Source organism: Lepidochelys olivacea (assembly GCF_965140295.1).
Source record: "Lepidochelys olivacea isolate rLepOli2 genome assembly, chromosome: 4".
NCBI lineage: Eukaryota > Metazoa > Chordata > Testudines > Cheloniidae > Lepidochelys > Lepidochelys olivacea.
The window spans coordinates 33,739,489-33,762,886 of NC_140414.1; the positions used below are offsets into that span (position 1 = coordinate 33,739,489).

The 23,398-nt window shown below is 43.0% G+C and overlaps 1 protein-coding gene across 1 annotated transcript; it reads left to right on the forward strand.

Moving 5' to 3' along the window:
- Nucleotides 1-389: 389 nt before the first annotated feature.
- On the forward strand, nucleotides 390-22,783 carry LOC311519749 (uncharacterized protein). The gene is made up of 5 exons (XM_084626605.1): nucleotides 390-605; nucleotides 17,356-17,497; nucleotides 17,678-17,723; nucleotides 20,303-20,389; nucleotides 22,033-22,783. The coding sequence occupies exons 1-5, from the start codon at nucleotides 483-485 to the stop codon at nucleotides 22,127-22,129; spliced, it is 495 nt and encodes a 164-aa protein (XP_084482731.1). The 5' UTR covers nucleotides 390-482; the 3' UTR covers nucleotides 22,130-22,783.
- The last annotated feature ends 615 nt before the right edge of the window (nucleotides 22,784-23,398 follow it).

A 23,398-nucleotide genomic window follows, 5' to 3' on the forward strand; every position in this document is an offset into this window, starting at 1 on the left:
ATGAATATTAAATAATAATGATACTAAACATTTTTATTTGGATATTGCAGTGTCATCCACTGTGAATCATTTAATATGTTCTTGCACAATAAGCAGTGGAGAAAACCCAGTTGTGTTGCTGTATTGTATTTAAGCTTTTTTTTTTCTTTATCAAGTTTGCCAGATACCAAGGCTTACTTGTTCTGATTGACAGGATTGCACAATCAGGGAGAATTCTGAGGGAAGCTGGGGACCTTTGGCACTGAGATGGTTAAATGCACACCGTTCAGTCTGTTTTTCTTTGTATCACTGGTGAGGGATATTAATCCATTTTCCTTATCACAGTGAGGCAGCTGGGTGATCTGTACTAGGAGAGAGAACAATAGAGTATAACCAGAAATAGGGGAGAGTTGGGATTGGGTATGGATTGAGGATGGGAGCAGATCATGCTCAATTAAAGCAAGATTGTTCAAAGCAGGTTTGAGAGAGAGACGTGGAGGAACATGAAATCCACGGTACAACGGAAACAGAAAGGAAGGACCCAGGCAGGTGGTGCTGAGACGGGGGGGATGATCCTTTCCCAGAGGAGTAAGATACCAACTCATTCGGAGTGGAATAAATGGGAGGTGAGTGTGCAGCCCCAGAACGTGGGATGGGTGGTAGGATTGTCATCACCTGGGAATCAGATGATGTACTATGTTCCAGTCAGATAAATTCTCAACAGATTTGAGTCTATGCAAATGCTATTGAAACGGCAGTTTACAAAATGCCCCCATTTGTTTCTGTTATATTGTACTGTATCTGGATTTGTATCAGCAAACTCTCTTCATTGCTGTTGTGCATGAACAGTAAAATCCCTTATTGTCAGATCTGATATGGGGTCAAATCCCGCAATAAGCGGAGCACCCTGAGAGGTGGGAAGTGAGGGTACTGTGGATATCACATGAGGCACTTAGCGCCTCCTAGATCAGGACCTTACAGAGCTTCTAATGCAATCTGTTTATCAAATTTGAATCCTATCTTTTTTTTCCAAGTACATTCTTTCTCAGCATTATGACATCACAGATACTGGATTGTGACATCTCCGAAGTCATCTATAAAGTGCCCTAGGCCACTTCTGTTTGTGTAAACAGTGTACTGGAGCTCTCAGTGATAGTTAAGACAATACAAATGAAGTAGCGAAGAAGTTTGCTAACATACAACAGTCTTCTTTAAGAATTTACTGGAGCATGGCAAAGGCTGTTTATGAACCCTTTGAACTTTGGCTCTTGGCTCTGGGTGCAACTTATGTGAAATAACCTTATGCTACGACAGAGTTGATGATGCAGAGAGATGGCTGAAGCACTGCTGCAATGACTGAAAAAGTTCTGTAGAAGTGGCCTGGTATGAGAGTCAGAGACAAGTAGTCCAGACGGCAGAGTTTAAGGAAAGACCAACCACTTCCCTCACTCAAATAGCAAATTAAGGCAGTACCCTTGGAGAACTAGATTCCAGGTTTCAAGTTAGGAGGGAGCCTCTAAATTGGGGACCACAGCCTGGACTTTTAATGTATGCTACCCTAATGTGGGAGCAGCTGCTGCCATTGTATCATATTGCATTGGAATGAATTGGAGACAATTTTTTATTTCAGAAGGTGGAGAAAGCTACTACGGGAGAGGCTGTTCTAGATTTGATTTTGACAAATAGGGAGGAACTGGTTGAGAATTTGAAAGTGGAAAGCAGCTTGGCTGAAAGTGACCATGAAATGATAGAGTTCATGATTCTAAGGAATGGTAAGAGAACAGCAAAATAAGGACAATGGATTTCAAGAAGGCAGACTTTAGCAAACTCAGAGAGTTAGTAGGTAAGATCCAATAGGAAGCAAGTCTCAGGGGAAAAACAACTGAAGACAGTTGGCAGTTTTTCCAAAGAGCCATTATTAAGGGCACAAGAGCAAACTATCCCACTGCGTAGGAAAGATAGGAACTATGGCAAGAGACTATGCTGGCTTAACCAGGAGCTCTTTAACGATCTAAAAGATCAAAAAAGAGACCTACAAAAAGAGGCAACTAGGTCAAATTACAAAGGATGAATATAAACAATTAACACAAGTATGTAAGGACAAAATTAGAAAGGCCAAGGCACAAAACAAGATCAAACTAGCTCGAGACATAAAAGGTAACAAGAAAACATTCTACGAGTATATTAGGAGCAAGAAGAAGACCAAGGACAGAGTAGGCCCATTAATGTGTGTGTGTGGGGAGGGGCGGAGGAGGGAAATAATAACAAAGTGTGGAAATGGCAGAGGTGCTTAATGACTTCTTTGTTCTGGTTTTCACCAAGAAGGTTGGTGGTGACTGGACGTCTAACATGGTGAATGCCAGTGAAAATGAGGTAGGATCAAAGGCTAAAATAGGAAAAGAACAAGTTAAAAATTACTTAGACAAATTAGATGTCTTAAAGTCACCAGGGCTTGATGAAATGCATCCTAGAATACTCAAGGAGCTGACTGAGGCGATATCTGAGCCATTAGCAATTATCTTTGAAAAGTTATGGAAGATGGGAGAGATTCCAGAAGACTGGAAAAGGGCAGATATAGTGCCAATCTATAAAAAGGGACAACCCGGGGAATTACAGACCAGTCAGCTTAACTTCTGTACCTGGAAAGATAATGGAGCAAATAATTAAGCAATCAGTTTGCAAAAATCTAGAAGATAATAAAGGTGATAAGTAACAGTCAGCATGGATTTGTCAAGAACAAATCATGCCAAACCAACCTGATAGCTTTCTTTGACAGGGTACGTGGGAAGTGGTAGATGTGGAATATCTTGACTTTAGTAAAGCTTTTGACGCTGTCTCGCATGACCTCATAAACAAATGAAGGAAATGCAACCTAGATGAAGCTACTATAAGGTGCAAAACTGGTTGGAAAACCATTCCCCGAGAGTAGTTATCAGTGGTTCACAGTCATGCTGGAAGGGCATAAAAAGTGGGGTCCCACAGGGATCGGTTCTGAGTCCGGTTCTGTTCAGTATCTTCATCAATGATTTAGATAATGGCCTAGAGAGTACACTTATAATGTTTGCACATGATACCCAGCTGGGAGGGGTTGCAAATGTTTGGAGGATAGGGTTAAAATTCAAAATGATCTAGACAAATTGGAGAAATGGTCTGCAATAAAGAGGATGAGATTCAATAAGGACAAATGCAAAATATTCCAATTAGGAAGGAATAATCAGTTACAAACATACAAAATGGGAAATGACTGCCTAGGAAGAAGTACTGCGGAAAGGGATCCGGGGGTCATAGTGGACCACAAGCTAAATATGAGTCAACAGTGTAACACAGTTGGGGGCGGGGGGAGCCAACATGATTCTTGGTTGTATTAGCAGGAGTGTTGTAAGCAAGACATGAGAAGTAATTCTTCCACTCTACTCCGCGCTGATTAGGCCTCAACTAGAGTATTGTGTCCTGTTCTGGGCGCCACATTTCAGGAAAGATGTGGAGAAAGTCCAGAGAAGAGCAACAAAAATGATTAAAGGTCTAGAAAACTTGACCTCTGAGGAAAGAGTGAAAAAATTGGGTTTGTTTAGTCTGGAAAAGAGAAGACTGAGAGGGGACATAACAGTTTTAAAGTACATAAAAGGTTGTACAAGGAGGAGGGAGAAGACTTGTTCTTCTTAACCTCTAAGGATAGGACCAGAAGCAATGGGCTTAAATTGCAGCAAGGGAGGTTTAGGTTGGACGTTAGGAAAAAACTTCCTAACTGTCAGGGTGGTTAAACACTGGAATAAATTGCCTTGGGAGGTTGTGGAATCTCCGTCATTGGAGATTTTTTAAGAGCAGATTAGACAAACACCTGTCAGGGATGGTCTAGATAATACTTAATCCTGTCATGAGAGCAGGGAACTGGACTACATGACCTTTCAAGGTCCCTTCCAGTCCTATGTTTCTATGATTGTGGTTCTTTCTGTTTCAGTGCTGAACAAACTAGTTGGTGCTGAGTTTCCTCTCAATTTAATAGTTGTGTTTTGCTAAAAAAAAAAAAAAATTGTTTAGTTGCACATAACACAGCTGTAGCCAATTTCTGCTCACAGTGCTACATGGCTCTGAATCAGGAGTAAACCCTCAATGGAGTTGCTGTGAATTGAGAGTGGTGTCAAGGAGAGCAGAATCTGGTACCTAGACACATCTGGAAATAAACGTAAATAAAATAAAAATACCAGAGGAAAAAATACAAAGAAATGAGCAACAGATTGTTCAACAGAAAGACAAGGAAGTATTTTGGAGCCACCAATCCTTGTCCCCCTTGCATTTAGGAGGGTACAAATAGGTCTAGCACATTTCCTGACTCTGGGAGCAATTTAATTGTATTCCCTTGCTTTCTCCCATAGAAGCTTTTTGTATCAAGGGCAGCTGGCATTAAATGAGTTCTTGTTTTCTTCACCTGTTTCATCTAAGTGTTATCTGAGTCCCAAAGTCTGAATGCACAACATTGGAATATGCTTCACAAATACATGCTTCAGCAGGGCTAATGGTTTGTGCCAGTTGTGGGTATTATCAGCTGAATCTGAGGGGAGATCAGGGGATCTCATCCCACTCCCTTGTTACTGTTAAAAGCAAGGTTCCATTTTATAACTGCTCCTCCGCAGTGCCAACTGCTTCTTGGGACAGGATGATGAATCTCCCCTGTTAGTGGTTATCTTTAACAACTGTGTGTAGCACAATGAACTATCATGGTTTTGTTTAAAAGGTTGAATTGGCCCTTTCTAAGGTGAGGCAGCCTGCTAGATGTTTGAATTCTCTGTAAAATATGGAGCTTTCTTCCTGTTTGCTTCATATGAATTAGCAGCAGCCACCTGCAAACCTGCTGATAAGCTGGCTCATTGGTGACCTACACAAAAGGCTGATGAAAAGGTCTGAGCTAGCCTGTCATTTCCCCTCCGGAAAAGAACAAAAAAACCCCAAACAGCTAACCATCTACTTCAACACAGAGAAATCTATCTATCTATCCACTCCTGGGAGTACAAATAAGCAGCGTCATTAGAAAGTTGTAAAAAACTTGGCAATGTCTCCCAATATCTCACTCTTATGCTGTCAGATGAGTTGCACACATCTGGATTTGGAGTTTTATAGGACCACCCAACTGAGGTCACTTGTGGGACATTCCTTCAGACTTCTTGAGTCCCCTCCCAAGTGTCTTATGCAAGTAAGCTTACAAGCTTGTTTTACCATCAATTGCTGGCCTTATCTGAGCATTTGCCATGGTGATTGTTTGTGTGTAAGTTGCTATGTTCCTCCAGAGTTTGAAGGAGGAGGTTTTCAAGTGACTGTTTCCTCCTACAAGTCTCAAGATGCATTCTTTAATATGTGCTGCATGCAAGAAAAGTCTGTAAGAGTCAAACATTAACTACTGCCACCTTCTTTCAGTGACTTTTCTGGAGGACAGTTCTAAAATCATCAAAGGAAACTTGATTTTAGTAACAATGATTTCTTGCCCTCAGCCCTGCAATCTGCAGTATGATTATTCTGCATGATCTTTCCCAAAGAGTGGTCCATCATCTCCTCTCCTTGGAAAGATGTTCAGCAATAAACAGGATCAATCTAGGATGTCGTCTTAAAAAAAATTGCCATGGTATCACCACAGATTTACCCATGCGTTATTTGTGCCACTGCAATCAGCTGGAATGTCTAGGTACGTTACAAGGTTCTTGGAGAACTTTTTTTTGAAGCATTGGTCACTGTCTGAAGAGGATACCATACTAGTTGGACTGGTGGTCTAATCCAGGGCAGCAAATCCTATGTTCCTAAATTTGTCAGCCAGACGTCTGAATACTGAGAGATGTTTGCTCCATTATCACTTGCTTGTGGCTAATTTGATTCTCAGCTTTAATATGATCCAGTTAGAGATGGGCCTGAATCAGGAGCCACATTTTGGGAGATGTTGATACTGAGCATCAGCTGGCTTTAATAAGAATTATGGCTGCTCAGCACCAAAGATTTAACCCAAGAACTCTGGGTCCAAAGCTCCCTCATCCTGAATCTTTCAGGACAGGTAAGATGCAGATCATGATCTGAATGTCACAGGATAGATCTGTGTCTACACTGGGCTGAACCTGAACAATGAGTCCGAGTGCTCTTGAACTTTGAGGAGGTTTGGATTTAGACCTAATCTTTGCAATTCCAGTCCATCTCTCCAATATGCTGTAAAGTGCCTCTCGCCTACTGAATATGGCACAGATGATCCTGGTTGCTTCTGCCACTCTCTCTCTATCCAATCTTCCTAGCACTTTGAATCTAAACACAATTCTAAGTACTAGTTAAGAGGTTTCTTCTGTAACCTGAAGAAGGGGCTTGTCAATCTTCCCTACCAGTGACCCCACAACTGGATGCAATGACTAGCTGTGTCATAAATATAAAGGGAAGGGTAAACCCCTTTGAAATCCCTCCTGGCCAGGGGAAAGCTCCTCTCACCTGTAAAGGGTTAAGAAGCTAAAGGTAACCTCGCTGGCACCTGACCAAAATGACCAATGAGGAGACAAGATACTTTCAAAAGCTGGGAGGAGGGAGAGGAACAAAGGGTCTGTCTGTAGTCGTCTTGGCCGGGGACAGAACAGGAATGGAGTCTTAGAACTTTTAGTAAGTAATCTAGCTAGGTATGTGTTAGATTATGATTTCTTTAAATGGCTGAGAAAAGAATTGTGCTGAATAGAATAACTATTTCTGACTGTGTATCTTTTTTGTAACTTAAGGTTTTGCCTAGAGGGGTTCTCTATGTTTTTGAATCTAATTACCCTGTAAGATATCTACCATCCTGATTTTACAGGGGGGATTTCTTTATTTCTATTTACTTCTATTTTTTATTAAAAGTCTTCTTGTAAAACACTGAATGCTTTTTCATTGTTCTCAGATCCAAGGGTTTGGGTCTGTGGTCACCTATGCAAATTGGTGAGGCTTTTTATCCAACATTTCCCAGGAAAGGGGGGGTGCAAGTGTTGGGAGGATTGTTCATTGTTCTTAAGATCCAAGGGTCTGGATCTGTAGTCGCCTAAGCAAATTGGTGAGGCTTTTTACCAAACCTTGTCCAGGAAGTGGGGTGCAAGGTTTTGGGAAGTATTTTGGGGGGAAGGACGCGTCCAAACAGCTCTTCTCCAGTAACCAGTATTAGTTTGGTGGTGGTAGCGGCCATTCCAAGGATAACGGGGGTAATATTTTGTACCTTGGGGAAGTTTTGACCTAAGCTGGTAAAGATAAGCTTAGGAGGTTTTTCATGCAGGTCCCCACATCTGTACCCTAGAGTTCAGAGTGGGGGAGGAACCTTGACATGGTGGCACAGTGGTGGGATTAACCTGAAATCATTTTGAGATCCAGTTGAGATTTTTTGAACTAGAAATACAGATTTTAAAAAGGAATTTTTAGGAAGTCCAGAAGGCAGCTTTGAAACTGAAAGCAGCTTGGTTTCTCTCTGCTTTGTGGCCAAGCAGAGACAAAAGGGGATTATCTTGTGAATTGCAGGTTTTCTTTGCCTGGAGGCAGGGTACTTAACTCCTGCAGGGAAATTCACAGTCTTCCAACCCAGAGGTTTTTTTTTTTTTCTTTTCTTCCTAAAAGTAAATAGGGGGTGTGTGCTCTACCCATTTGCCTGGAGACAAAAGTGGCAGGGTTATTTTTTAGGATTTTGATTTTTTTTTTGTTTGTTTTACAAGGAGCACAGGTTTGAAAAGAAATTTTTTTCTTCTTTGGGCTGGGTAAGCAGGTTTCCAAGTAGTTGGAGGGTTTTTGCTTTAATTTGGGCCCAGAGCAGAGACAAGGGAATTGTCTTTTTCTGTAGGCTGACAATCACTATCAGAGAATAGGTATTCTATTCCAGCACAGCAAAATTTTACAGCCAAGTTTTGTTTGTTTATTTCTAAACCTCGGGTGTAAAGTTAGTTAAAAACAGAGAGGTTAGAATGGCCAGATCCTCAGCTCGACTACAGCTGGAATTAGCCAAATTTCAGGCTGAGGAAAAACAAAGGGAACATGAAAGACAGATAGAACTCATGCAGCTGAAGAAGGAACAAGAAAGGGAGGCAGAACAACACCAAGAGGCTGCCCACAAGAGGGAAATGGAGGCAAGGAAGCATGTGGAGGAGGAGAGGGAAAAAGAGAGGAAGCATGTGGAGGAGGAGAAGGAAAAAGAGAGGAAGCATGTGGAGGAGATGGAGAGGATAAAGGCCCAGCAGAATATACCAACAAACCCTAGCAATCCTTCTCCAGGTACCACTTCCCATCCCAGAAAGTTCCCCACCTACAAGGCAGGTGATGATACTGAGGCCTTCTTAGAAAACTTCGAAAGGGCCTGCCTTGGGTACAACATCTCTACTGACCAATACATGGTAGAGCTGAGGCCGCAGCTCAGTGGACCCTTAGCTGAGGTGGCAGCTGAAATGCCTAAAGAACACATGAACAAGTATGAACTGTTTAAATCCAAGGCGAGAGTCAGAATGGGGATAACACCCGAGCAGTCTCGTCGGAGGTTCAGAGCCCTAAGGTGGAAACCAGACATGTCATTTACCCGACATGCCTACCACATTGTAAAACATTGGGATGCCTGGATATCAGGAGCAAGTGTTGAATCTCCAGTAAATTTGCCCTTCCTAATGCAAATGGAACAATTCTTAGAGGGTGTTCCTGAGGAAATAGAAAGATACATCCTAGATGGGAAACCCAAAACTGTAATTGAGGCAGGAGAGATTGGAGCCAGATGGGTGGAGGTGGCAGAGAAGAAGAAAACTGGTCGCAGTTGGAGCGGAGACCAGAAGGGACCACCCCAGACCACACCCTATTACCGGGGGCCGCCCAAAGCCCCACCTACCTCCCAAAGAACCCTCCAGACCCCTTATCGTCCCACCACCCCGTTCTCCAGCAACCCTCCTCGCCCCAGTGACCCGTCAGCTGGACGATGTTTTAAGTGTAACGAGCTGGGGCATGTAAAGGCCAACTGCCCCAAGAACCCCAACAGATTACAGTTCATTGCACCGGAATCACACCAGAGGTCCACAGGCCCAGATACCTCCCAGATACCCTTGGAGCGGAGGGAAACTGTGAGTGTGGGCGGGAAGAAGGTCACCGCGTGGAGGGACACCGGAGCACAAGTGTCAGCTATCCATGCTTCCTTAGTGGACCCCAATTTAATCAACCCAGAGATCCAAGTGACGATTCAACCCTTCAAGTCCAACTCTTTCAATTTGCCTACAGCCAAGTTGCCTGTCCAGTACAAGGGCTGGTCAGGAATGTGGACTTTTGCAGTCTATGATGATTATCCCATCCCCATGCTGTTGGGGGAAGACTTGGCCAATCACGTGAAGCAGGCCAAGAGGGTGGGAACGGTCACCCGCAGCCAGGCTAAACAAGCCGTGAGGCCTAGCTCTGTTCCGGAAACTTCTATCAGGACCCAGTCAGAGGTGATGGACCTGGACCCCAGGCCAATGTCTGCAACAGCAGTAGTGGATCCAGTCCCAGAGACCCAGACGGAACCAGTCCCAGAACCGGAACCAGCCGAACAACCAACACCAGACCCCATGTCAGCACTGAATCCAGTACTTGCAACCTCAACACCAGAGGGCCCCACCGAACCTGAACTGGCAGCAGCCGATAACCCTACACAAGAGGCTCAGCCGGAGCCTGAATCCCAACATAGTACACCAGCGGAGAGCGGTTCACAGTCAACAGAAACAGCTCCATCCCCTATATCGCTTCCAGAGGGACCAAGCCTAGGTCCACCATCCCATGAGGAACTGATGTCTCCAGCATCAAGGGAACAGTTCCAGACCGAACAGGAAGCAGATGAAAGCCTCCAGAGAGCTTGGACGGCGGCACGGAGCAACCCACCGCCTCTCAGCTCTTCTAATCGATCCAGGTTTGTTGTAGAAAGAGGACTTTTATACAAGGAAACTCTTTCTGGGGGACACCAGGAAGACTGGCATCCTCAGAGACAGTTGGTAGTTCCAACTAAATACCGGGCCAAGCTCTTGAGCTTAGCCCATGATCACCCTAGTGGCCATGCTGGGGTGAACAGGACCAAAGACCGTTTGGGGGGGTCATTCCACTGGGAGGGAATGGGCAAGGATGTTTCTACCTATGTCCAGTCTTGTGAGGTGTGCCAAAGAGTGGGAAAACCCCAAGACCAGGTCAAAGCTCCTCTCCAGCCACTCCCCATCATTGAAGTTCCATTTCAGCGAGTAGCTGTGGATATTCTGGGTCCTTTTCCGAAAAAGACACCCAGAGGAAAGCAGTACATACTGACTTTCATGGATTTTGCCACCCGATGGCCGGAAGCAGTAGCTCTAAGCAACACCAGGGCTAAAAGTGTGTGCCAGGCACTAGCAGACATTTTTGCCAGGGTAGGTTGGCCCTCCGACATCCTCACAGATGCAGGGACTAATTTCCTGGCAGGAACTATGAAAAACCTTTGGGAAGCTCATGGGGTAAATCACTTGGTTGCCACTCCTTACCATCATCAAACAAATGGCATGGTGGAGAAGTTTAATGGAACTTTGGGGGCCATGATACGTAAATTCGTAAATAAGCACTCCAATGATTGGGACCTAGTATTGCAGCAGTTGCTCTTTGCCTACAGAGCTGTACCACATCCCAGTTTAGGGTTTTCCCCATTTGAACTTGTATATGGCCGTGAGGTTAAGGGGCCATTGCAGTTGGTGAAGCAGCAATGGGAGGGATTTACACCTTCTCCAGGAACTAACATTCTGGACTTTGTAACCAACCTACAAAACACCCTCCGAACCTCTTTAGCCCTTGCTAGAGAAAACTTACAGGATGCTCAAAAAGAGCAAAAAGCCTGGTATGATAAACATGCCAGAGAGCGTTCCTTCAAAGTAGGAGACCAGGTCATGGTCTTAAAGGCGCTCCAGGCCCATAAAATGGAAGCATCGTGGGAAGGGCCATTCGTGGTCCAGGAGCGCCTGGGAGCTGTTAATTATCTCATAGCATTCCCCACCTCCAACCGAAAGCCTAAGGTGTATCATATTAATTCTCTAAAGCCCTTTTATTCCAGAGAATTAAAGGTTTGTCAGTTTACAGCCCAGGGAGGAGACGACGCTGAGTGGCCTGAAGGTGTCTATTACGAAGGGAAATGTGCTGGTGGTGTGGAAGAGGTGAACCTCTCCATGACCCTTGGGCGTATGCAGCGACAGCAGATCCAGGAGCTGTGCACTAGCTACGCGCCAACGTTCTCAGCCACCCCAGGACTGACTGAACGGGCATACCACTCCATTGACACAGGTAATGCTCACCCAATTAGGGTCCACCCTTACCGGGTGTCTCCTCAAGCTAAAACTGCTATAGAACGGGAGATCCAGGATATGTTACAGATGGGTGTAATCCGCCCCTCTGAAAGTGCATGGGCATCTCCAGTGGTTCTAGTTCCCAAACCAGATGGGGAAATACGTTTTTGCGTGGACTACCGTAAGCTAAATGCTGTAACTCGCCCAGACAACTATCCCATGCCACGCACGGATGAACTATTAGAGAAACTGGGAAGGGCCCAGTTCATCTCTACCTTGGACTTAACCAAGGGGTACTGGCAGGTACCGCTAGATGAATCTGCCAAGGAAAGGTCAGCCTTCATCACACATCTCGGGCTGTATGAATTTAATGTACTCCCTTTCGGGCTGCGAAATGCACCCGCCACTTTCCAAAGACTTGTAGATGGTCTCCTAGCGGGATTAGGAGAATATGCAGTCGCCTACCTTGACGATGTGGCCATATTTTCGGATTCCTGGGCAGACCACCTGGAACATCTACAAAAAGTCCTTGAGCGCATAAGGGAGGCAGGACTAACTGTTAAGGCTAAGAAGTGTCAAATAGGCCTAAACAGAGTGACTTACCTTGGACACCAGGTGGGTCAAGGAACTATCAGCCCCCTACAGGCCAAAGTGGATGCTATCCAAAAGTGGCCTGTCCCAAAGTCAAAGAAACAGGTTCAATCCTTCTTAGGCTTGGCCGGTTATTACAGACGATTTGTACCGCACTACAGCCAAATCGCTGCCCCACTGACAGACCTAACCAAAAAGAAACAGCCAAATGCTGTTCAGTGGACCGGAAAGTGTCAGAAGGCCTTTAACAAGCTTAAAGCGACACTCATGTCTGACCCTGTACTAAGGGCCCCAGACTTTGACAAACCGTTCCTAGTAACCACAGATGCATCCGAGCGTGGTGTGGGAGCAGTTTTAATGCAGAAAGGACCTGATCAAGAATTCCACCCTGTAGTGTTTCTCAGCAAAAAACTGTCTGAGAGGGAAAGCAACTGGTCAGTCACTGAAAAAGAATGTTATGCCATTGTCTACGCTCTGGAAAAGCTACGCCCATATGTTTGGGGACGGCGTTTCCACCTGCAAACCGACCATGCTGCACTAAAGTGGCTTCACACCGTCAAAGAAACTAACAAAAAACTTCTTCGGTGGAGTTTAGCTCTCCAAGATTTTGATTTCGACATCCAACACATCTCAGGAGCTTCTAACAAAGTGGCTGATGCACTCTCCCGTGAAAGTTTCCCAGAATCAACTGGTTAAAATCGTCCTTGAGATGTGGAAAATATTGTTAGTCTTTATGTACTTGGTAGTATATTTAGAGATGCATGTGTCTTATTAACTCTGTTTTCCTAGAGCTCCAGGAAGAAATCCCAGCCAGTGTTTCACCCTAGCTGAGATTTGGGGGGCGTGTCATAAATATAAAGGGAAGGGTAAACCCCTTTGAAATCCCTCCTGGCCAGGGGAAAGCTCCTCTCACCTGTAAAGGGTTAAGAAGCTAAAGGTAACCTCGCTGGCACCTGACCAAAATGACCAATGAGGAGACAAGATACTTTCAAAAGCTGGGAGGAGGGAGAGGAACAAAGGGTCTGTCTGTAGTCGTCTTGGCCGGGGACAGAACAGGAATGGAGTCTTAGAACTTTTAGTAAGTAATCTAGCTAGGTATGTGTTAGATTATGATTTCTTTAAATGGCTGAGAAAAGAATTGTGCTGAATAGAATAACTATTTCTGACTGTGTATCTTTTTTGTAACTTAAGGTTTTGCCTAGAGGGGTTCTCTATGTTTTTGAATCTAATTACCCTGTAAGATATCTACCATCCTGATTTTACAGGGGGGATTTCTTTATTTCTATTTACTTCTATTTTTTATTAAAAGTCTTCTTGTAAAACACTGAATGCTTTTTCATTGTTCTCAGATCCAAGGGTTTGGGTCTGTGGTCACCTATGCAAATTGGTGAGGCTTTTTATCCAACATTTCCCAGGAAAGGGGGGGTGCAAGTGTTGGGAGGATTGTTCATTGTTCTTAAGATCCAAGGGTCTGGATCTGTAGTCGCCTAAGCAAATTGGTGAGGCTTTTTACCAAACCTTGTCCAGGAAGTGGGGTGCAAGGTTTTGGGAAGTATTTTGGGGGGAAGGACGCGTCCAAACAGCTCTTCTCCAGTAACCAGTATTAGTTTGGTGGTGGTAGCGGCCATTCCAAGGATAACGGGGGTAATATTTTGTACCTTGGGGAAGTTTTGACCTAAGCTGGTAAAGATAAGCTTAGGAGGTTTTTCATGAAGGTCCCCACATCTGTACCCTAGAGTTCAGAGTGGGGGAGGAACCTTGACAAGCTGAGATTCCAATCCAATAATCCCTTACATCTACAACCCATAATCCTTTGAGAATAATACATTACAAACACCAATGTATTTTATAGCGAATACTTAGTAACATATCATTTGCAAAATACAAACAAGAAAAAATAAATATTTTAGGAGTCCTGTGGGTAGGCCCCGAGACTAAGAGACAGCAAACCTAAATTCTATTCCTGGCTGTGCTGCACGACCTTGGCCAAGTTACTTCATCTCTCCAGGGCTTTGTTTCCCAGTGTATAAAATGGGATAACAGTTACCCCCTTTGCAAAGTGCTTTGTCTTGTGGATGAAAAATGCCATGTAAAGAGCTAAGCGTTAATTACAGTGAAGAACTGATCTTATGACTTTATCTTCAGTTCATCACTAATTCTATTGGTAGTCAAAAGTATCAATATTACAGAAATTGAAATATTCTTATAAAAGAACAAAGTTATGTACAAGGTGTCTATGATGGATGGCCAGAAAGGGTTAAACATCTTGCAGGATGAATGACTCAAATTCAGCCCTCTAAAACATCTGGGGAGATGATGTTTGTGTTTTTGCATATTTACATGTATAATGAGTAATAGTCAACAATGTAATCAAAGGTCCCTGTCTATGCTGTATTCTGGTAATTCAGAGATCCAAAGAACATCCTAGCATTTACATGAATTGTAAACGCGGGGTATCTCTGTATTCATCTCTCTTTGAAATGTATAGCAAATCACCTGTGAATGGTGGAGGAACAAGCCAATTGTCCTATGTTAATTCGTATAGCTAAGTACCAGTGATGGACCTCCTTCAAAGTCATCCTAATTACCCTTAGTTCTCTGAGGGACTCCAATTTGTCAAAGACGACATGAAATCGTATAAAAGATCCTTGGGTCCTGATCTGTTCATCTCAGATCTGCTTAAGCTTCATCAGGGGAAGTTTGAATCACAAGATGAGATCCCAGTTATGCTGGTACACTCTGAATATGATATTGGACATTGGACTATAACCTATGAATTGAATTCTAAAAACTCTTTGCAACTACAAAGCTCACCATCTCTGCTATGTATCTGAACCTCAAGAATTAAACTCATGTCTGTATGTATATCGATCTTTTAACCATACTCTCTCTCTCTCTTCTTTTTTAATACATTTTAGTTTTGTTAATAAGAATTAGCTGTATGCGTGTATTTGGGTAAGATCTGGAATATTCATTAACCTCGGAGGTAATGTGTCTGATCCGTTTGGATTGGTAGAACCTTTTCTTTTATATGATGAAATAAGATTTTTCAGAAATCTTCATCATATTTGACTTGGGTACCTGGATGGAGGCCTGAGGCTGGGTATTTTTAAGGGACCAGTGTTATTGACTTCTGAATAACCAGTGAGGTAATGAAGAAGCTGTTTTATGCTAGCTTGGTAAATCTAAGTATTGAATTATCCACCAGCTTTGAGGTTTGTCTGCCTCATTCTTTGCAGTTCACCCTAACTGAGTTGTTACCCGGGGTTCTTTCAACCCAAAGCTCTTGGTAACTTTTACTCTGTGCGAGGTGGTGTCAGGAAATAAATCAGGGGAGACACAGCCGTCCGACCGATAGATGGCTGGCACAAACAGGACAACACAAGAGTGCTTTCACTTAAAGCTAAACTTTACTCAGTCTCAAGCAATAACACACGTCCGCAAAAGGTTAGTAAAACACCCCCAACCCTTGATAATTACCAAAGCTGAGTGTGGCTCTCGTGTGGCACAGCGGCAGGCTTCCGGTGGCCAAATCTTCCGTCTGCCGGTGGGGACTGCAAGATGTATCCAGAGGGAGAGTCCAAAAAGAGTCCAACTACCTCAAACTTTTCCCCCTTATTTAAACATTAGAAATAAAATGACATGTCCCTTAAAGAAAACTTGTTAAGTAAGCAGTTTCAATAGTCAAACAAGAGGTTCCTTCTGATTATTGATTAACCAGGTGTGGGTTTTTCCAGAATTTGCAGCCTTGAGGCCCCAATAGGCATTCCTGGAGCACATCCTGCTCTTTGAAAATGCATGTATCAGCCACTTCAACACAATTCTTATCAGGAAGGATGAGGGGTCAAGCTGCCCTTTCTGTGGCACCCAAAACTCCCCCCGCCCCTCCTGCCTTGGTCAAACTAAGAGTGCTGAATGGCCAATTTACAGCCTGCTGACTTGGCTGCTTTTAGCAATAAGCCATAGTGGTTTCAGGCACTTTACTGGTTTGCCAAAGTCTCCCCGTACAGAGTGACCTCAGCTGGCTGTCACAGAGACCCCAGTCACAGCGTCAACTACGGCTCAGTTACAAACATCGTTTATATCAACGTAGTGCAAACATATTTAGCAATTTGTTGAATATTTGCAGCTCTCACTCTTCTAAAAGAAAGAGGTCTTCTGCATGGTACAATTCATGACAGTGATCAGCACCCATGACATCACATACCATTGAAAGCATGCTAACATCAACAGAGCTGACACCTTTAATTAAATTTACAGACCTTGCTGCTTCATCAAGTCCCTTTATAAGTTCAGGTTGTGTCTGCGTAGGGCAAATATATGTATGTGTCCCACACCGCTTTGGGGCCACAGTCTGTTTACAAACCTTTTGGGGGGGGGCATGGTTCTTGCACCATCAGTGCAAACTTGAGTTTTCATCTGTAAATCCCTATTATCACAAACTACTGGTGAGTCTGTTTTTGAAGCTTTTTATTTGGCACTGAAAAATAACAGGCCTGATTCTGATTTTATATCTGCTTTACACTGGTGTAACTCCACTAGTATAAGCAAAGTTACTCCTTATTTACAGCAGTGTAGCTGAAAAGAGAATCGACCCATTGTTACTCCACTGCCAAATTAAAGAGTTTCAAAAGTTTGCCCACTGTAGTATGTGGAACTATAAATCCTTTCATCACAAAGTTTATAAAAAGAGCTGTCAGACCCATACAGAGTAAACACAGTTACCTGTGAAGCAAATGACATGGCTGTGAACCCATCCACCTGGAGACAAATACTCATTCTCACAAACCTTCTTAATGAATTGCTCACCCCGATCTGCTCCCAACTAATGAATTCATCTCACAAAAGAACCATTAGACAAAGGAATTATTTGCTACAGCAGAGCCAAAAGTTACTTGTCTACACATAGGGTTGCCAACTCTGAGTAAAGCTATTCCGGGAGATTCCCCCCCCCAACATGATGTAATGGCATTTTCTTAAAATATCCTATTAAAATCTTCTGGATTGCTTTCAATAGTCAGCTGGAGATCTGTGCAGATTCCTGGAGCCTCCAGGCCAATCCTATCTACACGTCACAGCAAAGTGCGCTAGAGAGGTATGATTTCTAAAGTGCACCAGTATGTTGTCCACTAACTGGCATGCACTAAACATTCTTTAGTGCACAAAACACTTCTAGTGCCCACCATCAGCATCTACATCGGCCACTTAGTGGGCAATGCTTCGGTGCACTTTAGAAATCACACCCCTCTAGTGCACATTGCCACACACTGTATAGACAAAGAGGGGCCTGGTCCAGTATCGCTTGTAGTCTATGGAGTCAATCTGTAGGCTCTAATGGATGTTGGATCAGGTTCTGTATCCATTGCACAAGGCTAAATTACATTTTCCGCTATTGCGTGAAGCTTCCCTAGCTTTGCTATTTGGAAAGCAGCACACTAAGATGCTTTCAATGAAATATTTGCTGTAATAGCTCCCATTTTAATGTCTCCCTCTATCATGACTCTTTCCTTATCCTTTACAGCTGCTGGCTATGATTGTCCCCGTCCTCCTTCTGCTTTACATCTTGCTGTGCTATGAGAACTTCCATTTCCACGTGGCTCATATGTATGCTCACCTGGGGTACCCCAATGCCCAACACATTGTGGGGCAGAGATATCTGCAAGGTAACATTTCTCCAAGTCAGTGAGTAACTCGGCTTCAGAATGTGTGTGTGTGTGTGCAAATAGAGAACTTGTGAATGTGTTACACAATACGTTGCCTTGTGGACAGATGTTGGCCCCCACATTGTACATTTTAACTGAAATTCTTTTCATTTCTTTGGCATGTCTTTGTCTCACATCCAGGAGCTGGTGTGGAAAAGAATGAGGAGATGGCCATGCATTGGTTCAGGTGAGATGGAGTCAAAGATTACTGAAGTGGCAACCTCCCACACTTGTCCCCAGGGTGAAGGTCCACAGGTGTCTTTAGAAGATTTCCTGCAGGAGTGGATTAGGGAAGAAAACCAAACTATTTTTTTTTCCGGTACTGTAGTTTGTTTCCAAATTGCTCTAATTTATGAGAGAGCAATATGGTCTAACTTGGACACTGACTCCCTCTGGGGCTTTGGGCAAGACACTTCACCTCTGTCTGATTTCCCCCCATCTGCTATTTCTATTTTTAAAAAACACAGCAGGTGCTCAAACACAAAGGTGATGGGGGGCCATATAAGTACCTACAAAGAGAGATTCTCGAGGCCTCTGAGTGCTGCTCCGGCTGTGATGGACAAGAACAAAGCCCTCTGAGGGACACTAGAACAGCAGGCAGGCAGTGGAGGGAAAAAAATGTACAGGCTCAGGAACATTTAGGGACATCGGCAGCATACAATTCCCCCACCCCCCCCACACACACTGTTAATTTATTGCTGATGAAAGCTTTCTGCTGCGAGAGTGAGGTAACTATCCCTCTACAAAAGGTGTTTATGCCATGATCAGACAGTATGAAAATGGTTCAGAGGAGATTTTGCTTAGAGCCATCTCAAACACAAGGTTTTACACATTTTACTTTGAGCACCATTGTTCTGTTAGCACAGATAAGGCCATGGGAATTGTAGAATGAATGGAAGAGTAGCCCAGTTAATGGAAAGTGAAACAGTAACGTTGGGAGACAGTTTTCAGACCACAGACTGCAATAACTGCTTGTTGAACCTGCAGATTGGATCAGACTTTATATATGCACCTAAGTCCATTGTAGCACTGACATCAGTGGTCTTTGAATCAGATCCATAGTTCCCTACCTACTTCTGAAGATGTTTCTGTAGGCAGCAAACCTGCAGTGAACAGATACACACCTTCAAGAATTATAAGTAGTCTGTGGTGGTATCTGCACTTCTAGGAGCAATTACATGTATTTTCATTAGAGCAACACCCAAACTAATCCAAAAAGAGTAAGTAGTAGGTACCATAAAAATATCAACATACACCCTGCTGCAGCAGCTGCCTTTACTATGGCATTTGAAGCATTAGCTATGCTTAAGACCAAATTCTGCCCTCATATCTGTATGTACTACTCCCTTTGAAGTTAACAGGAGTGGAGCACACAGCTGAAGGAAGAATTTGGTCCCACCTCTGCCACCATGTCAAGGTTCCTCCCCCACTCTGAACTCTAGGGTACAGATGTGGGGACCTGCATGAAAAACCTCCTAAGCTTATCTTTACCAGCTTAGGTCAAAACTTCCCCAAGGTACAAAATATTCCACCCTTTGTCCTTGGATTGGCCGCTACCACCACCAAACTAATACTGATTACTGGGGAAGAGCTGTTTGGACACGTCTTTCCCCCCAAAATACTTCCCAAAACCTTGCACCCCACTTCCTGGACAAGGTTTGGTAAAAAGCCTCACCAATTTGCCTAGGTGACTACAGACCCAGACCCTTGGATCTTAAGAACAATGAACAATCCTCCCAACACTTGCACCCCCCCTTTCCTGGGAAATGGTGGATAAAAAGCCTCACCAATTTGCATAGGTGACCACAGACCCAAACCCTTGGATCTGAAAGCAATGAAAAAGCATTCAGTTTTCTTACAAGTAGACTTTTAATAAAAATAGAAATAAATAGAAATAAAGAAATCCCCCCTGTAAAATCAGGATGGTAGATACCTTACAGGGTAATTAGATTCAAAACACAGAGAACCCCTCTAGGCAAAACCTTAAGTTACAAAAAAGATACACAGACAGAAATAGTTATTCTATTCAGCACAGTTCTTTTCTCAGCCATTTAAAGAAATCATAATCTAACACGTACCTAGCTAGATTACTTACTAAAAGTTCTAAGACTCCATTCCTGGTCTATCCCCGGCCAAGACAGAATATAGACAGACACACAGACCCTTTGTTTCTCTCCCCCCTCCCAGCTTTTGAAAGTATCTTGTCTCCTCATTGGTCATTTTGGTCAGGTGCCAGTGAGGTTACCTTTAGCTTCTTAACCCTTTACAGGTGAGAGGAGCTTTTCCCTGGCCAGGAGGGATTTCAAAGGGGTTTACCCTTCCCTTTATATTTATGACAGCCACAGCAAGTGAAACTACAGCTCGTGGTAAATGTTGATTTTTACTCCCTGTAACTTCACCAATGAACTGAGACACCCAATTTTGATTCCTGCCACAAACACTCACTCACTTTTGGACACACAAGATGGTGAAAACAGACTGTCAGCAGCAGTGCTTTAAAGGGTTCTATTTCTAACAACAGATGTCCTAATCTGGGAAAGCACTTTAATGTGTTCGTAAGGCCATCCCTAACGAGGAAAAACACAAGCTTAAGTGCTTTCCTGAATTGGGGTCTCACTTTAAATACGAACCCCACTTAAGAATGTAAGTTTACTCATGCCTTCTCATTGTTTGCTCTTTTCCTGGGTTAGTTCATTCACACGGAGGATCCTCTCAGTGTTTCCTTCTTTTCCCTTTCCTCTTATATTCCTTTTTCTTGTCTTTCAGGGAAGCTGCAGAGCAGGGCCATCCCCACTCCTCCTTTAACCTGGCTGTGGGAAAGCTGAAGAATATGACCATGTCATTTGACAAAGGGTAACATTTTCCTTTTGCTGAATACTAGTTCCTTCCAATATCACGATCAATAGGGGAGTTTACACTAGCATTTTTGTTGAAACTACCCACCATTGCACTGTGAGTCATACAGCACCTCCAGTAATAGAAAAGTTGGAAGAGTTAGTGTAGACCTGCTGCTTTTTTTAAAACCAGGATTAGATAATATGGCAGTTAAAATGCCCGTAGCTTGTCTACATTAATACTGCTGCCAGTAGAACTGTGCTGATGATGGTACTATAGTGTGGAAAAGTTAAGAAAAATACTAGTGTAGACAAGGCCAATGAGGAGAAAAATGAGAGTCAAATTTTCAGATAGACAGAATTGTCCCTCTGGCGTGAAAGCACTCTCGTTGGGCCTGATCCAAAAGCCACTGAAAGTCAATAGAAAGACTCCCCTTGACATCAACGAGCTTTGGATGAAGCCCTTTGAGAAAATGTCGTGCTTCTCTCTCTCTCTCTTTGTGTGAAGTGTGATTTTCTTTATGTTGTGTTTGTGAGCACTTAAGCTGCATGAAATGTTCAGAATGAGATCAGTAACCCAGAGAAAACTTGCCCAGATTGGTGTTTTGTACGTTCACTGTATAAGAACAGGAGTCCAGTTTTGATTGAATCTAGGTTAACTGAAGGTTTTAGATCTAAGTCAACTAATGAGTTTCACAGCAGATTTGACTGAGTTTTTGTTTCTTGGTTTTGGAGTTTTTTGGTTCATTCAAACCTGAAACTCAAAATAAATCTTGGGGAGTGCAAAATCAAGTGACCTGAAACTGGAAAAAAAAATGGATTTGAACAAAGCCATACGATCTGAAACTGCTGTGTCATAAATATCTTGCCCATGTTTCTCTTTCAACAACACTGCATTAGAGTAAAAAGAAAAGGAGTACTTGTGGCACCTTAGAGACTAACCAATTTATTTGAGCATAAGCTTTCGTGAACTACAGCTCACTTCATCGGATGCATACTGTGGAAAGTGTAGAAGATCTTTTTATATACACACAAAGCATGAAAAAATACCTCCTCCCACCCCACTCTCCTGCTGGTAATAGCTTATCTAAAGTGATCACTCTCCTTACAATAAGCTATTACCAGCAGGAGAGTGGGGTGGGAGGAGGTATTTTTTCATGCTGTGTGTGTATATAAAAAGATCTTCTACACTTTCCACAGTATGCATCCGATGAAGTGAGCTGTAGCTCACGAAAGCTTATGCTCAAATAAATTGGTTAGTCTCTAAGGTGCCACAAGTCCTCCTTTTCTTTTTGCGAATACAGACTAACATGGCTGTTACTCTGAAACCTGCATTAGAGTAGGTGGAGTTATGTACTCAGCTGTATGAAAAGTGTATTTAGAGTGATCAGTGATACACATTCAGCCCAGCTATAACGCCACTGAGTTAGAAGGCACAACAAAGCATAGATCCAAAGACCTTGGGAGAAGTAGGGAGGAAATTAGGGCATTGTCCTTTTGTGATGTTGAGAATTAACTCTTAGGAAGTTCTTCAGTGTTACAGTGACGGGTGCTGTTCTAAAAGCCTGAATATAGAGAGAGGCAGTGGGAGCTAATTCATTCCTATCTGTGCACTTTTGTTTTTAAAATTTCTTCTCTTGATAATGAATGTATGTTCTTTAGGGAAGTGGAAAATCTCCTCAGTGTGGCTGCAGGTCATGGGCTCCAAGAAGCTCAGGAACTTTTAGACATCATCATCAGGAACAGAAATCTTCCTTGATGGACCCCAGAAGAGATGGCAGCACTCTCACATTTCTAGTCTTTTTACTTGGGTACTGTAGCACATCTTTTCTTCTTTGTCTTTGATCAATTTCTGGTCAGTTACTTTTGGAAACCTTAGATGGGACACTACATTTGTCTTGCACTGGATCACTGTACTTAGAATGAATGGCATTTTGTATTGTATGATGCAGGAAGAAATACCATTAAATCCAGTCATCTTGATTTAACATGACAGAACTTTGTCTTGAATCCAACTTGATCACCACTCAGCATAGATTTGTTCATGCCTCAGTCTTAGAACAAGTTGCTATTCAATTTTATCATAGTACAAAGAGTGCTCTGGGGATGGGGAAAGGTAATAGAAGTGATCAGCATATAAATAGCTTTCCTTTTATTTGTAGCTCACTACATTTGTACAGTGCAGGGGTCTGGATAGGGTGAAAGGTCTGGAAGGGGAAAATCAACAATGGACATACAAATGCCAATGATAAAGAACCTCTGTTAGACTACATGGATTGTAATGAGAAAGTTAGCCTACTGTCTGTCTTCACTACAAAATCACTTTCAGGTAGCAACGATGTTAAGTAGCATGTTCGTCTACTGATATTGTGAGATCTCTCTATTGGTTTAGGGTTTGAGACTGAGCTGGTTGTTAGAGGTGTTTGTTATGTATTTATGTATTGTAAACTGATCACAGTTTAAGCTATATGGTAATAAACAAACATGGCATATTTTACCATGCAGTTTATAATAGAATTAATAATGGTTTAATAGAAATATAATAGCAACTTCATTTAGTAGCCACTATTGCTTAACAGCTACCTCTTTGTCATGTAAAGGGCAGGGGAAAATAATCAAATTTAACAGAAGCAGCCTTCATTTTCAAGGTGCCTTCAGTTTAATGAAACAGGGAGTAATTGCTTGTAATAGAATGTACGGTTTCTAAACAAAGATAGAGGGTATTTTGCTATCAAACTTATTTTCCCCATGGGATGTGCCAGTCTGTGCTGGTTTTTTTTGTTTTGTTCTGGTCATCACCTTTCCGGTTATTTGTTGCACAACATGAAGTACCTGTTTTTTCTGAAGGTGTTGGGGACTAGATAACTGCACTGTCAAGCCTGAGGGCTAAGAGTTGCGAAGGAGAAGCGAGAGAAAACAAAGGGTAGGTCTCAGTCCATGACAGCTGCTTTTCTACTGTGACTTTGTAATCAAAGATGGAAAGGATTCTAGCTGAGGAGTTCAATCCTCCTGTGACATTCTATACCTT